Raw genomic sequence first — 17252 nt, forward strand, 5'->3', positions numbered from 1 at the left:
TAAGAAAACCTACATTCAGAACAGACCACATTCGGTTCGGTGGACATCAAGACAACAATAGGCAGTTGCAGCGAGTGGCGAGTGGCAAACGGAATCGCAAAACGACAGCAGGTAGCGGAAGAAAAAAGTTTGTTCTTTATACAATCTGCTTTGGTGGCAAATCCAGAACAAGGCGGCATCGAGGGCGTTCGAAATGGTTTTTTTCAAAACCACGAGTACAAAGTTTTCTAAATTGGAACCATTCCATAAAACATGGCGCTTATCAGGGCCATTAAACCTTTAAAAAAGAGTTTACGAAATACAGTTCAATGCATTCTAAAATAATATCCAAAATAATAATAAAACACAAATTGATTTTTTCATAATTTGTTTGCCAGGATGTGATGAGTATGTGAATTTGGCAGTTGTTCTGAGCTTATTGATAGTTGGGGACTTTCCTGATTATTCAACTTTCACCAATTCTCAAATTGTTTCCAGATTGAAAGTACAGTAATTTACAATTACTTCGACATTTAGCTAATTGGAAGGACATGTAATACGACATATTTAGTTGGACATTTTTGTAAACATAGAGATCCAAATTATGAACCCACATTGAAAGTCGACACTGTACCACTGTCATCGCAAATGTTCAATTACAGGTTAAAATCGCCTCCAATGCGACACTGAGTGGTGCTTCGGCACGTCGCATAAAATGTAATTTACTGTACAACATGTCACAAGCTGGATGGGAAGAAATTTTCCAACTGTGAAAGCGAGTGGCAACAAATCGCTAAACAGGAAGGTTTAGCCGAACAAAATGGGGATATTGAGTGATAACAAAACAATAAACTCTTTAGATTAAAGATGATTTTGTGGTCCTGAAAAGGACCCTTTTTAGGGTTTGCTTCCGGATCAGCAGTCGGAAAACGCTCTTTACATGGAGCTGGTATACTTCGTCACCTCTTTGGTACCTTCGGAAACCGCATGTAAGTTCACCGGGCAGCAACAGACTTATTACGATCTGGATTTCCCACGCCGTAATGGTTGACCGCTTATTGTATAGGGTCAGACGCGAGGCTTCCGCTACGATACGCTCAAAGATGCATTGACGAAGCTCATGACGCTCAGCGCCTTCGATGAGAAACCGGTGTCGAAATGAACCTGCTTCAGCACCTTATGATGTAGATAGCATATGATTCCTTCTGCTTCTTGTCGGTTTCAGAGATATTCTTCTGCGCCGTTCCGAACTTTTTGGCGGCTTTTCCGCTATTCCGCTGCTCGCGACGATAAGAAAACCCTCATTCAGAACAGACCACATTCGGTTCGGTGGACATCAAGACAACAACAGGCAGTTGCAGCGAGTGGCGAGTGGCAAACGCAATCGCAAAACGGCAGCAGGTAGCAGGAGAAAAAAGTTTGTTCTTTGTACAAACTGCGTTGGTGGCAAATCCAGAACAAGGCGGCATCGAGGGCGTTCGAAATGTTTTTTTTTCAACCACGAGTACAAAGTTTTCTAAATTGGAACCATTCCATAATACAAGGCGCTTTTCAGGGCCATTAAACCTTTCAAAAAATAGTTTACGAAATACAGTTTAATGCTTTCTAAAACAATATCCAAAATAATAATAAAACACAAATTGATTTTTTCATAATTTGTTTGCCAGGATATGATGAGTATGAGAATTTGGCAGTTGTGCTGAGCTTATTGATGGTTGGGGACTTTCCCGATTATTCAATTTTCACCAATTCTTAAATTGCTTCTAGATTGAAAGTACAGTAATTTATATTTAGCTCGACTTTTAGCTAATTGGATGGATCTGTAATGCGACATTTTTGTAAACATAGAGTTCGGGGTCCAAATTATGACCCCACATTGAAAGTCGACACTGTGCCACTGTCATCGGAAATGTTCAATTACAGGTTAAAATCGCCTCCAATGCGACACTGAGTGTTTCTCCGGCATGTCGCATTAAATGTAATTTACTGAACAACATGTCACAAACTGGATGGGAAGAAATTTTCCAACTGTGAAAGCTGTGGCGAGTGGCAAACGAAATAGCTAAACAGGAAGGTTCAACCGATCAAGATGGGGATATCGAGTGATAACAAAAACACAACACCAAAGGTTCTTTTCAGAACCATCAACATGTTCATAAAGAGTAAACAGTAAACTAATCCATTTTTCAGGTAGATAGGTAGGTATTTACGTAGGAGAAGAAAATAAAACAATATATTCAAAATATATATTTAACAAAAGCTGTCCCCTTTGTATAGTCCTACGTCACTCCGGTTATGTCCCCGACATTACCCACCCGTCTTTTTTTTCATTTCCGTTTGACACAATCACGTAATCCGGAATTATACCGAAATTCCGCTGGCCTGTTGGGTTGTCTAGTGTGTTCTGACGGTCCACTCTGTTGTCCCACAGGTTATGGGCCCAGAGTTGTGTAAACGGCAAAGTGTTTAATCGGAGACAAGAAGTGCTTTGAGGAAGCCATTAGTGCGTGAAAAGTTTTTTTCGGCGTGGGTACGCTTTGGTACAGTTCTTTCGGCGGTTGCATTTGGCTCGAGCTGCGGGGCATCGTACGGCTGTGCTAGTGTGCGTGCATTCTTTGAGCAGTGTGAGCAGTCCATGTGACGGAGGTTGTGTGCGAGGTTAGAAGAAATTGGTTAGGTTTTCGTTCTTGTCGCGTGTGTCGATCGGAGAAGAAAATGAGCGAGAAATTTCTATTCGTTCGCCTGAACAACCAGAACTTTCCTGTGTGGAAGTTGCGCATGGAAATGTGTTTGAAGCGCGAAGAACTGTGGAGCGTAATTAGTGATGCGAAGCCAGAGCCGGTCACTGATGTGTGGAAAAAGTGCGACGAAAAAGCGCTGGCGATGATTGTTCTCGGTGTGGAAGACAGTCAGCTTAATTTAGTGCGCGGTGTTGAGTCGGCTGTGGATGCGTGGAATAAATTGAAGCTTTTCCATGAAAAGACGTCGATGACGTCACGAGTTTCTTTGCTTCGTCGCATATGCAGTTTAAATATGGCGGAAGGTGATGAGAAACACCTGTATGAGCTGGAAGAACTTTTCGACAAGTTGGCCTGTGCTGGCCAAGAGATGGAAATTCAACTGAAAATCGCCATGAGTCTTACGGTAGTTTGGTTACCGCTCTTGAGAGTAGACCGGACGCCGACCAAACAATGGAGTTGGTGAAGCAAAAGCTGGTTGATGAGCATCAGCGTCGGCGGGAGCGTTCGGGTGATGATGGCGAGAAGGCGATGAAGCTTCAGAAGAAGAAGAAATATGAAAAAGTGTGTTTTCAGTGCGGTAAACCGGGTCATTTTCGGCGGGATTGTTCACAGAAGTCGAAAAGTGACACAAGCGGTAACGATGTGAAGCGCGATACGAAATCGAAATCCGGTGGTGCAAAAGCAAAACAGGCGGAAGAAAGTGATTCAGCGACCTGTTTCGTGGCCGGAATAAAAAGCAGTGGACCTTGGATCATCGATAGTGGATGTTCAAGTCACATGACAAACAATAGGTCATTCTTTGACAAACTTAACCCGAATGTGAGAGTGAAGGTAGTGCTGGCCGACGGGTCAGAAACGATGTCCGGTGGAATCGGAGAAGGTACAGTGAAATGCGTGAATGGTGAAAACCGTTTGATGGACATTCCGGTTAAAGACGTCCTGTACGTGCCTTCGCTGGACAGTGGACTCATATCCGTGAGAAAACTCGTGATGAGAGGACTGAAAGTGGAATTTAGTGGTTCGCGATGTGAAATATCGTCAGCACAGGGTAAAGTAGTGGCTTTAGCGGAGGCTCGCGGAAATCTGTTTGTTTTGAAAATAGCAGAGGAAGCTCGGCTGGGCAGTGAGGCTCGTCACTTGCAGAATTGTCAGCATACCTGGCATCGTCGGCTTGGTCATCGGGATCCGGCGGCGTTGGATGAGATCCAAATAAAGGAGCTGTCTGTAGATTTCAAAATTCAAGATTGCGGGATCCGGCAGGTTTGTCAATTTTGCCTTGAGGGTAAATCATCTCGAATTCCATTTCCTAAATATACGAAAAATCGGACACAACGTGTTCTCGACGTTATCCACACTGACGTGTGCGGTCCAATGAAAAACGTTACGCCCGGAGGTGCCCGTTATTTAATGACAATCATTGATGATTATAGTAGATACACAGTCGTGTGTTTTCTGAAGCAGAAAAGTTATGTAGCTGATTGTATTAGGAAATATGTTGCGCACGTCAAGAACATGTTTGGTCGGGCTCCATGTGTTATAAGATCTGATGGCGGAGGTGAATATACCGGGAATGATCTGAAGCGATTTTATGAGCAGGAGGGCATCCAAGGCACCTTACTCTCCTCAGCAGAATGGAATGGCAGAACGCAAAAATCGCTCACTACAAGAGATGGCCACCTGTATGCTTCTAGATGCAAGCATGGAGAAGAAGTATTGGGGAGAGGCGGTGGCAACTGCGGCATATTTGTAGAATAGATTGCCAACTCGCGCTGTTGATACGACACCTTATGAGAGGTGGTTTGGCAGGAAGCCGTCATTGTCTCACCTGAAGATATTCGGTTGTCCTGCATTTGTTCACATTCCAGATGTCAAACGTTCGAAGTTAGACAGCAAAGCTAGGAGGTTGCTGTTCGTTGGGTACTGTAGTGACAGAAAAGCCTACAGATTCCTGAACAAGGAAACAAACGAGATCACTATCAGTCGCGATGCTCGGTTTGTAGAGTTTCAGGAGGAGATACCTGTGGTTCGTGATGTGCCTTCTGCTGATGAGAATTTAGTTGAGATAGAGGTCGCTAGCAACAGAACTAAGAGGCGAGCAGAGGCGAGAAATAACGAACAGATGCGAACAGAGGACGAATCTGGAGAAGAAGACTTCTTTGATTGGGATAATGAGCAGGAGCAGCCCGACCAAACGGAAACGACGGAACAGGAGGAAAAACGGAGCACCCGAGGCGTGTTGCCGAAGCGATTGAGCGACTACGTCGTCAATGCGGCGATGCTGGCACAGGAAGAGCCAGTGACTTACGAAGAAGCAGTTTCTGGAGCCGAACAAGAGTTGTGGCAGAAAGCGATGGCGGAAGAATACCAGTCATTGATGGAGAACCGAACGTGGAAACTTGTTGAACTATCCGCTGGGCGTATACCAATCAGCTGTAAGTGGGTGTATAAGAAAAAGCATGATAGTGTTGGCAACATTTCGCGGTTCAAAGCGCGGCTTGTGGCGAGAGGATTCTCGCAGAGATATGGCGTTGATTATGACGCAGTTTTTGCACCTGTAGCGACTCAGACAACATTGCGGATTCTCCTGACGGTAGCTGGTCGAAGAAGAATGTCTGTTCATCATTTCGACGTGAAAAGCGCGTATCTCCATGGTAAACTGAAGGAAGAAGTGTACATGCAGCAACCAAAGGGTTTTATGGTGCCTGGTAAGGAGACGTTCGTGTGTCGGCTCGAACGTAGTTTGTACGGCTTGAAGCAAGCAGCACGAGACTATAAGTGCGATGTTGAAAGAATTCGGTTTTACACAAGCGGTGTCAGATCCATGTCTCTATACCAAGAGACGCAACAGTGATGTCGTCTACCTGTTAATATATGTCGACGACATGATCGTAGCAAGTACGGCTGAGGAGGAGATCAGGCTGATTGAGGAGAAGCTGAAAAAGAAAATTTAATTGACGTCTTTGGGTGATGTTAACCAGTTCCTTGGCGTGAGAGTGACACGAGATGGTGATGGTTGTTTCAATCTGGATCAAAGCGTGTTTGTCAAGGTACTTGCACAACGATTTGGCTTGCAGGATGCGAAGGGTTCAAGCATCCCACTTGACACAGGATACTACCGTAGCAGGGTAGACAGTCGGCTGCTGGATTCGAACGAAGACTATCACAGTCTGGTAGGTGCACTACTTTATGTTGCAATAAACACAAGGCCGGATATTGCTGCAAGTGTATCTATCTTAAGTAGGCAAGTCAGCAGGGCTACAGAGACTGATTGGGTTGAATTGAAACGCGTCGTCCGGTATTTGGTAAAGACGGCGGAATACAAGCTAAAGTTGTTGCCTACGGAGAGTGAACAATTGGTTCTCACAGGCTATTGTGACGCGGACTGGAGTGCTGATCCTTCGGACAGGAAGTCGAACTCCGGTTACTTGTTCCAACTGGGAAAGGCTACAATCTGTTGGGCTAGTCGGAAGCAGACCAGTGTCTCCTTGTCCAGTATGGAGGCCGAGTATATGGCTTTGTCGGAAGCGTGCCGTGAACTAGTTTGGCTTAGACAGATACTCGAAGAAATGGGAGAACACCAACGTAAACCTACTGTAGTCTTGGAGGATAATCGTAGCTGCATCGATTTCGTGGAGACAGACCGCAAATCTAGAAGATCCAAGCATATTGACACGAGGGTACACTATACCAAGGATCTCGTCGACAAAGGTGTGGTGACACTACAGTTTTGCTCGTCCGAGGAGATGACTGCGGACATTCTAACGAAGCCGCTAGGTGCAGTGAAACAGCAACGATTTGCATTAGCAATGGGGCTGGGCAGTGTTCCGGTTCCGTGACGTCGAGGAGGAGTGTTAGCTATAATAAAGTGGGGGCAATATTTATAGTAACGCCGCCACTACACCGCAATACTGGCAACATTACAGAGAGTGAAAAAAACGTGCAAGGAGCACTATTTAAATTACTTGTTAGTCTGCACATTATACGCCACGAATAAAGACGCATTTAGTTTATTATCTCGCGAGTTAAAACGTTTTTTCATTTCCGTTTGACACAATCACGTAATCCGGAATTATACCGAAATTCCGCTGGCCTGTTGGGTTGTCTAGTGTGTTCTGACGGTCCACTCTGTTGTCCCACACGATTCACATACAATATCCACGTCACGCTCATGTCACGTCGCGTCACGTTACGTCAATTATTCTTCCATCCAATTCTTATGAAAACATTCACATATGCCGGCAACTTCGACTTGCTGTGCTGGTGTATGTGAATGCTTCCATAATGGTGCTCATACACTGTTTGACCGAAGCCAAATATTTGACTCTTTTTGACAGATAAAATTTGGTCAACGTGTACTGATCAAATATATTCTACTCAAAATACGATAAGCAAATATTCAATTATTGGATGCCTAACATATTTTTTCAGTCTGTTCTTCAGTCGGTACATGGTTATGTTACCTTGAATATTTCAGTCGATTTTTTCCATGTTCGGTGTTTGATATTGTTTACCACTGTTGAAAATTGAAGAGTGGCGAACAAAATAGTGATTGTACAAATATCAAATCAAACTTTCTTTATCTGTCAAAAAATATCAAATATTTGACCTCTGGGCAAACAGTGTACGGCCACCTTAAGAATTGCATGGGAAAATAATTGACATAACGTGACGCGACGTGACGTGAACGTGACGTGGATGGTGTATGTAAATCGCACTATAAACGGCACGCCTTTGAACTACGTTTTACGAGTTAGTGAATTGTCGAAGATAATAATGAGTTTTCAGGCAGAATGAGCACTTTTCAAATAAAAAATCATTGTCGAACACCAGATGCTATCCCTGGTCATTATGCACAATGCGTGCGGCAACTCTCGGTTGAGACAACGATACCTCATATCCATATCCCTAACCTGACCTTTCCCACAAAAATCGTTGCCCCTCTAACCTAGAGTAAACCGCGAGTAATCGGTCGAAACCTACTAAACATAGATTTAAGTTGAAATTTTTATAAACAAATCATGAATTAGTGACTCCGTAAAGCTCATGCGATTGAGCCTTACAAATAAATGAATTGGAAAAAAATAAATAAAAAATCATTAATGAAAATTAACTTCTTCGTATCAAATTGGTATTCAATGTGAGTGGAAAACTTTGTTTTCTTCATGTGATATAATAACCTCATACAAAAATTTCATCTGAAGATAATTTGATATTATAATGATAAGTTTAGTGGGAAACTAATCTCGTATCCTGAAGTCGACACCGTACCGTTGTCATCGCGGATGCGTTTCATTCCGTTTCCACCGTGAAGTGTATTCGAAGTGTATTCGAGAATCAGGCCCGATAGAATCGATGTGAAAAAAACACCTCTATCGGATCGACTTTAGAACGCGTCCGATAAGCTTGCAAGTGAACGAAAGAATGATTTTAGAATGAAATTTAGTTAGATGTTAGATTTAGTTAGATGTCGGAACGTGCACTTAGATTCAATAATCAGCAAGGCCAACTCAGCTCTATGGGCATGCTCTAAAATGATAGGAAGGACATGGGGCCTTAAACCAAAATGGTTATATGGGTTTACACTGCAATTGTGCGGCCTAGGATAACCTATGCCTCACTTGTACAAAAAAGCTAAACAAACTCCAACGACTAGCATGCGTTGCAATTACTGGAGCAATGCGAAGTACACCCTCAAAGGCATTGGAGGCTATCCTTCACCTGGTACCTTTGAACCAATATGTTCAGCTAGAGGCTAAAAAAAGCGCTCTAAAGCTTAAAAGATGGAAAAAAAAATACTAGACGGGGACAAAACTGGTCACTTGAGCATCTTGAATCTTTTACCCATTGGGCCAACCTCAGAGATGAACAATGATTGGATGGAACCTAGGACCAATTATGACATTCCATACAGAGTGATCAAACATTCTCGTTCAGTATGGGATGAAGGTGGCCCCATCGTTCGTAATGGTTTAATCATGTTCTACACTGATGGGTCGAAAATGGGAATCAGAACAGGTGCTGGAGTGTATGGTCCCAGAACAAAAATCTCTGTGGCTATGGGAAACTGGCCATCAGTTTTTTCAGGCAGAAATAGCTGCAATAATAGAATGTCTAAATGTCTGTTTCGAAAGAAAGTATAGACATGCTAACATCTGCATATTCTCATGTGTAAAAGGTACCATTGTACTGGATTCCTGGCCATTGCGGTATAGAGGGCAACGAGCGAGCAGATGAACTTGCCAGGAACGGCTCAAACTCACCATTCACTGGTGCAGAACCATTCTGTGGACTTAAATTTATTACGCCGAGTATTAAAATTACTCAACAGCTGCTAAGCCTTAATAAGAAAGACTTAAGCACATTCACTGGTCTTGTAACAGGACACTGCCCGAGTAAATACCATCTTAAGAACATAGGTTTAGCACAAGATGATATATGTCGCTTTTGTAATGTAACTTTGAGTTTACTTCATGAATGACTAGCTCATTCAGCAGGGTCGTTACCCCAACGCTCACTGTCAACTACTTGACGTCAGTTGGGAGCTGAGAACGAAAAACATAAGCTAGAAGAAACCAAGTCGCCTCTATATATACCAGGTGAAACAATCATATGAAATGCATTTTCAGCCATATTGGAAATGCTGTCGGTATTGTTTACAAACAGCATCAGAACGTTGCCGGCGGCTCTCTACAAACTGCTACGACGCTTATTCGAACGATGCCTACTATGTTCGGATTTCGCGAATTTATGTGAAAAAGAAAGGATGATTTTGTAGAAACTCATTCTCATCCAGTTCATCCACTACTCTCGCATGTGAAAATGCAAAAATGGCGTATCCTGGCAATAACAAAACAAACAACCCCCGCTCCACAAACCCCTATTCCCCTTCTCATTGAAGTGATGATGTTGCTTCACCTGTTATACATTTATACAAGCGCCTTGGAAGAAACAATAGCTCAAACCAGTTGAGCTTTTCGTAGCCAATGAGCAGGGGTCTGACATGCTGATGAGTTTTTATTTATTTACAGTATGGTGTGTGGTCTCTGTAGTGTGTCTATAGTGTTTATTTGGAATATTATGAAACCGAACGGTTACAGTAATGCCGAAAGCGAAACCTCGGAACATTTGCTCTGTAACTGCGGAGCTCTAACTAGACGCAGACTTCAACACCTTGATAAAGCTATTCTGGAGCCCAAGGAAATTTGGTCTGCGTTGAAGTGTAGTATAAAAAAGGGGGTATACCACGATAGTTCAAAATAATGGACGCAGTGGCTCACACCCAACAGGGGAAAAAAGATGTCGATTTAGATGTAACTTACTGTATTGTTATCTTATACCAGGGACAGACATACAGCTGTACTTGCGCTGTAAGAGTACAGCGTTGTACATGTACTATCGTACTATGACAGACATACTTTGGTTGCGAGATGGAAAATGAAAGGTGGGAAGATATTTAAATCTGTGACGTCACAGATTTTGTTTATGTATGTTACTTTTCTTATAATAATCCACTACATAGGAAAAGTGTTGTTATTAAAAGTAAAAATAAGCAGATGAAATGAACAAATTAGTATTTTTTCTTAACTCAATGCTAGCGTTCAAAATCATAGGGGCCCAACTGAAATTTTAGCAGAAACTGAAATTTCAGTATTGTTGAGGTGTTCTAAACTTTATTTCAATCTTATTTTACTTCTCGTTACATCGACCAAAAACGTAAATGAACAAAGTCAGAGTTACAAAATCGTTTTTTACTTTGGCGGAAAATATTTTACAGCGCATGAGAAAAAAGTAGCAAGTTTTTTTCCGCGTAAAATGCACTTGAAAAATAAATTGAATAGACTCCAAATGACCTAAATTGAGACGAAAAGTTTTCTGCTTCCATCCTAGTTTTAGACGAATGAAGTGTTCAGCACCCTAATTGTGGAAAAAGGAATTACAATTGCTAACAAGAGATAAACTACCATGAAGATGCTCTTAAATCAAAACATAGTAAAAATTAGAATACTAATTCTGATATAAGAAGGAATGACAAAAATGAAACATTTTGGTTCGTGACATGTTCTGTTTATTTTTCAAATGATGAATGTAACGCGACAAATATTTTTTGGAAATATGTAATTATTTTCTGTATATCCTCTTTCAACGTTATTCGTTGACACATTCAATTTTGTACCATTTGAGTAACTGACTGTTATGCCTGGTATGTGAACTTCTTATCTTCCTGGCTACTAATACAATCAAAGTTTAACACAAGCAAAACCCGTGAATTTTCCCACCTTCTATTTTTCATCTCGCTTTGGTTGTACATTGTACCATATGTCAAACTGACAATCAGAAATTTTCCAATTTTCAACACATATTTCAATGAAAAAGGTTTTTATTCAGCGTCAAAACTATCAAACACAACAAGAAAATTTCCAGTCTGAGTTATTAACTCAAGAGAAAGTCAGTGAAGAGAATGTTTGCCAAGTGTTTTTATTCGATTTGTTCATGCTACCCACCACTAACCGTCTATGGCGCTGCGCACAGTACAACTGTAGCCATGTACAGCGGTAAAATAGGTCGGTACAAGTACAGCGATTGTACCGAGTTGCTTGCATGGTTCTAGCGCTGTACATGGTGACAGACATACAATTTTCGAAGTACAACGCAAGTACAGCTGTATGTCTGTCATAAGTATAAAAGAGGAATAAATACAGTGTCATCTTCATCAGCTATTGTAATTAATTTACACATGATCAAGCCTACATCATAGTATCTAACGTCTGACATATTCTCTGTGTGTATCTTATACCATGGACAGATATACAACTGTACTAGCGCTGTACGTGTACAGCGTTGTACAGGTACCACGATAGCATGACACACATACTTTGGTTGTACATTGTACCGCATGTCAGACTGACAATCAGAAGTTTGAATTTATTGCATTGTATTTTCACCAATATTTCAATGAAAAGGGTTTTTATATAGCGTCTAAACTATCGAACACAACAAATATGTTTCCAATCTGAGTTATTAACTCAAGAGAAAGTCAATGAAAAGAATGTATACCAAATGTTTTGATTCGTTTTGTTCATGCTACTCACCACTAACCGTCTATGGCGCTGCGCACAGTACAACTGTAGCCATGTACAGCGGAAAAATAGGTCGGTACAGGTACAGCGATTGTACCGAGTTGCTTGCATGGTTCTAGCGCTGTACATGGTGACAGACATACAATTTCCGAAGTACAACGGTAGTACAGCTGTATGTCTGTCATAAGTATAAGAGTACAGCGTTGTACAGGTACTATCGTACCATAAAAGACATACTTTGGTTGTACATTGTACCGTATGTCAAACTGACAATCAGAAATTTTTCCAATTTTCACCACATATTTCAATGAAAAAGGTTTTTATTTAGTGTCTAAACTATCAAACACAACAAACAAGTTTCCAATCTGAGTTATTAACTCAAGAGAAAGTCAATGAAAAGAATATTTACCAAGTGTTTTGATTCAGTTTGTTCATGCTACCCACCACTAACCATTTGTGGCGCTTTTTTGCTGTAGCCATGTACAGCGGTAAAATAGGTCGGTACAGGTACAGCGATTGTACCGAGTTGCTTGCATGGTTCTAGCGCTGTACATGGTGACAGACATACAATTTTCGAAGTACAACGGTAGTACAGCTGTATGTCTGTCATAAGTATTATATCAGGGACAGACATACAGCTGTACTTGCGTTGTAAGAGTACAGCGTTGTACAGGTACTATCGTACCATGACAGACATACTTTGGTTGTACATTGTACCGTATGTCAAACTGACAACCAGAATTTTTCCAATTTTCACCACACATTTCAATGAAAAAGGTTTTTATTTAGCGTCTTAACTATCAAACACAACAAGCAAATTTCCACTCTGAGTTATTAACTCAAGAGAAAGTCAGTGAAAAGACTGTTTGCCAAGTGTTTTGATACGATTTGTTCATGCTACCCACCACTAACCTTCTATGGCGCTGCACACAGTACAACTGTAGCCATGTACAGCGGTAAAATAGGTCGGTACAGGTACAACGATTGTACCGAATTGCTTGCATGGTTCTAGCGCTGTACATGGTGACAGATATACAATTTTCAAAGTACAACGCTAGTACCAGGGGATAGTAACTTCAAGCAAAACAGTGGGACCGATTCGAGATTGCTTTTATGTAATACCATGGACAGACATACAACTGTACTAGCGCTGTACGTGTACAGCGTTGTACAGGTACCACGATAGGATGTCACACATACTTTGGTTGTACATTGTACCGCATGTCAAACTGACAATCAGAAGTTTGGTTTTTATTCAGCGTCTAAACTATCAAACACAACAAATATGTTTCCAATCTGAGTTATCAACTCAAGAGAATGTCAATGAAAAGAATGTATACCAAATGTTTTGATTCGTTTTGTTCATGCTACCCACCACTAACCGTCTATGGCGCTGCGCACAGTACAACTGTAGCCATGTACAGCGGTAAAATAGGTCGGTACAGGTACAGCGATTGTACCGAGTTGCTTGCATGGTTCTAGCGCTGTACATGGTGACAGACATACAATTTTCGAAGTACAACGCTAGTACAGCTGTATGTCTGTCATAAGTATAAACAGTGAACTTTTTTTACACTCTTAAAATCGAACCGACTTGCACTGACAACTGAATGATATTGTCAATTTGTGCGAGATGCCTCAAAACAGCTGGGAATAAATATTGTTTATATACAGTAAGTTACATTTAATGCGACGTTTAGATTATTGAACAGACCTGTAATGTGACACGTTTAATTGACATTTTTGTAAACATCGAGTTCGGGGACCAAATTATGGCGCCACATTAAAGTTGCCACCAGACGTCGACACTGTACCACTCACATCTTCTTCTTCTTCAATGGCACTAACGTTCCTTGAGGAACTTCGCCGTCTCAACGTAGTATTACTTGCGTCATTTTTTATTAGTACTTAGTTGAGATTTCTATGCCAAATAACACGCCTTGAATGCATTCTGAGTGGCAACCTCTAGAATACGCGTGATCACAGTGCAAGTCGGAGGAAATTTCTTTGACGAAAAATTCCCCCGACCAGAACGGGAATCGAACCCGAACACCCGGCATGTTAGTTATGACGCTAACCACTCGGCCACAGGACCAATCACATCGCCAATGTTAAATTACAGGCCTCCAAAGCGACACTGAGTGGTGCCTCGGCATGTCGTATTAAATTTAAATTACTGTATTATGTTGTTATTTACAGCCGTATGGCACCCGCCCTGTTTTTGGTGCCAACATCTCAAACGTCAGAGGTATTTGTTTTCTTCAAAACAGCGATCCGCGTTGACGGCAGTGAGCTTCGTTTACTAGTTAAGGGGAGCGTCAAAGAATGGTTGATTTTCAGTCGGAAAGAACGTTTTCAAAATTAAAATTATGAATGAAAATTAGCTTTTCCATATCAAATTAGTATTCTGTTTAAATAAAAAACATTTTTGATTGCAGGTGGGGAAAAAGTCTCATACGATAATTGTTTATGAAGACAATTTTATATTATAAAGAAAAAAAATCAGCAACAATGTTGGAATTGTATGACCATATGGTTGAATGAAAGTCAGAAATACGTGTTTCTAATAATTAAATAACATAATGTGAAAATTTTCATTCAAATTTTAAAATTTGAAAACCGGCTCCGTGTCTTCTAATCTGGTAGAGATTACACTTATGATTTTGGGACCCAAATTATGGCTCTAACTTGAAGTCGCCACCAGACGTCGACGTCATCGCGAATTACCAATTTACCACCAACTGACATATCGTGATGTCGATGATGAACTTTTGCAGCAGAGGGATAGTGAGATAGGAGGTGACGGTAGGTAGAGTCAGATAGCTATAATCCTGTCATACACCTGGTTATTTATGTCATAATGTATAATGTCATAAGCAATGAACACACATTTATTTTCCACTTGAAACAGTATTCACGATGATTGGATGGATGAATATACGACTCCTACATGCATCTAGTACGACTATCGTCGTCGTGGCATATGATACGAAAGAGTTGCACTTGGATACTTCATTAATGATTGTTTATTGTGCTTTAGTGGAAATATCGCAAAATTTATATAGAAATGGTTAAATAAAGTTCAGTACTACATGTTTCAAGTAATCAAATAACATGAAGTAAAAAATTTCATTCATATTTTAACAATTTAAAACTGCCTTCGGGCCTGCCCAGCAAACATTGAATAGTAAAAAAAATTCGAGGGGTTGTATCAGAGACACGACCGCTTAGAACGTAGGACTACGCAATCTTTTTTCTTTTGAAATTTGATGGTTTATCATTTCGAATATTATTTGCGAATACCGGGGACCCTGAAAATGTTTAATGGCTTGCGTAGTTTTGTAGACTCATTTCGAGAAGCAACGATCATTTTTTGCCTTTGCGAGAACAATACGCTATGGTCATATGTCGCAATTCGTTTCTTTATATCAATGCACGCATTGCACTGAATATTAACGAGTGGTATCTTCCGTGCATCGCCATCGAAGACGAATGATCTCTCTGAGTTTCAAGTGTCTATAATTCAAAAGAAGAAGAAGAAGAAGAAGTGCATCGTCATTCAACAAGCATCAAATACGCGTCTAACAGATGCATACAGTTGCAGTGCTAAGAATGAAACATCATAAGAATGACCGTTTATGAAAATCGTTTCTCGACTCTCGGTAGATACCGTCAACAAAGTTTCTAAGTTCTATGTTTTGCGCAATGAAAACAAGCTACACACAAAAAAACCAAACACTGATGTTTAGAAGCGACCTAAAATTATTTGTACTCTTCTCTTTTTTCGCCTGCTTTGCCATGCTTCGGATGGTTGTGTTAATTGCAATTCCAGATGCACTTCAAGTGAAATATTCACTAGCGTTCACAGCTCGAAGGGATACATTTAACACAAAACGAGCAGAATAAGCGACCTTTGTTGTTTTGGGGCACAGACATATTCTGAGAATTTTCCTCAGAGGCGATGCAATATGTCAGATCGACCCGATCCACCAACGATAGCTCAGGGAATTTATCACAATTTCACTTTCGAACCAACAATTAAAAACGCTTGGTACTTGACAAACTACACGGATTTATTACCAGGAAGTACATTTATTTTTACATGTGAACGGATTGACTACTGGACTGAGACTAACTAGACTTTCAACAATTTTTCCCTAACTTCCTTTCTCAACTCTATATCTATTTCCTATTATTTCATTTAAATCTATACTTTCTATTTAATTTACACAACCATTTGAAATTCAAAGACAACAATCACTCTATAGATAACAAAACATTACACTGACAATTACCCTATCGCCTTCTCTATTTACATACACTCATACACATATCTTTGCCATAATGCGCATTATGTCAGTGGCGCATCATCCATAGGGGGCTGCCAACTCCGACATCCTCGCCCACCCAGAAATTAGATTATTTCTGAAAATATATAAAAAACCTCTTCGACTTGGGATGGGGAAGGAAAGAATGTTTCTGATACGCTATTAAATGTCAGTGTTGTCTGGCATTGGAAGTAGACAAATTTTCTCCACTGGTCTTTTTAGTAACCCTGTAGCCGTTCTCAAAGTTACTACACGAACAATTCCATCTTCTCCTGGGTGTACTTGTTCAATTCTGCCCATTTTCCACTTCATGGGTGGTTGATTATCATCATGTATTACTACTAATTTACCAACTTCGATTGCAATAGGAGGACGCCACCTTTTAGTTCTGCCTTGCAGCTGACAAAGATATTCACGTCTCCACCTCTTCCAAAAGTCCTGAAGTGTCCGTTGTATTTGCTGCCAATTATTCAAACGATTCAATGGTACTGCCGAAAAATCTGGATCAGGTATTGATTGAAGCGACGATCCTATCAGGAAATGTGCTGGTGTCAGCGGTTCCAAATCATTTGGATCATTTGATAACGGTGTAATAGGTCTGGAGTTTAAGCATCCTTCAATTTGTACAAGCAGTGTATACATATCTTCATGTGATACTGGGGTGTCTCCAATAACTCTCAATGTATGGTGTTTTGCCGATCGAACTGCTGCCTCCCAGATACCTCCAAAGTGAGGAGCACTAGGCGGATTAAAATGCCAGTATATGCCTTCTTCTGCACAAATTTTCGTCACCTTTGCGTGATGTTGGGAATCTTTCAAAAGTTTCAAAACTTCGTTGAGTTTGTTCCTTGCTCCGACAAAATTGGTACCGTTGTCGGAGTAAATATCTGAGCACCTACCCCTGCGTGCTATAAATCTGCGAAGTGCCTGTATGAATCGATCTGTTGTCAAATCTGACACAAGTTCCAAATGTATCGCCTTGGTACATAAACAAACAAAAAGTGCAACATAAGCCTTGATTGCAGTTCGTCGCGGTGCGGGACGGATAAAAATTGGCCCGAAATAATCAACGCCTGCCTTCGAAAATGGTCGAGACACAGTCACGCGTGGTGCTGGAAGTTCTCCCA

At 41.0% G+C, this 17252-nt stretch overlaps 1 protein-coding gene across 1 annotated transcript; it reads left to right on the plus strand.

The window, feature by feature from the left end:
- Window positions 1–5723: 5723 nt before the first annotated feature.
- On the plus strand, window positions 5724–6556 carry LOC129773848 (uncharacterized). The gene is made up of 2 exons (XM_055777505.1): window positions 5724–5732; window positions 5795–6556. The coding sequence occupies exons 1-2, from the start codon at window positions 5724–5726 to the stop codon at window positions 6554–6556; spliced, it is 771 nt and encodes a 256-aa protein (XP_055633480.1).
- Window positions 6557–17252: the final 10696 nt, after the last annotated feature.

The sequence above is a fragment of the Toxorhynchites rutilus genome, chromosome 3 (genome assembly GCF_029784135.1).
Source record: "Toxorhynchites rutilus septentrionalis strain SRP chromosome 3, ASM2978413v1, whole genome shotgun sequence".
Lineage (NCBI taxonomy): Eukaryota > Metazoa > Arthropoda > Insecta > Diptera > Culicidae > Toxorhynchites > Toxorhynchites rutilus.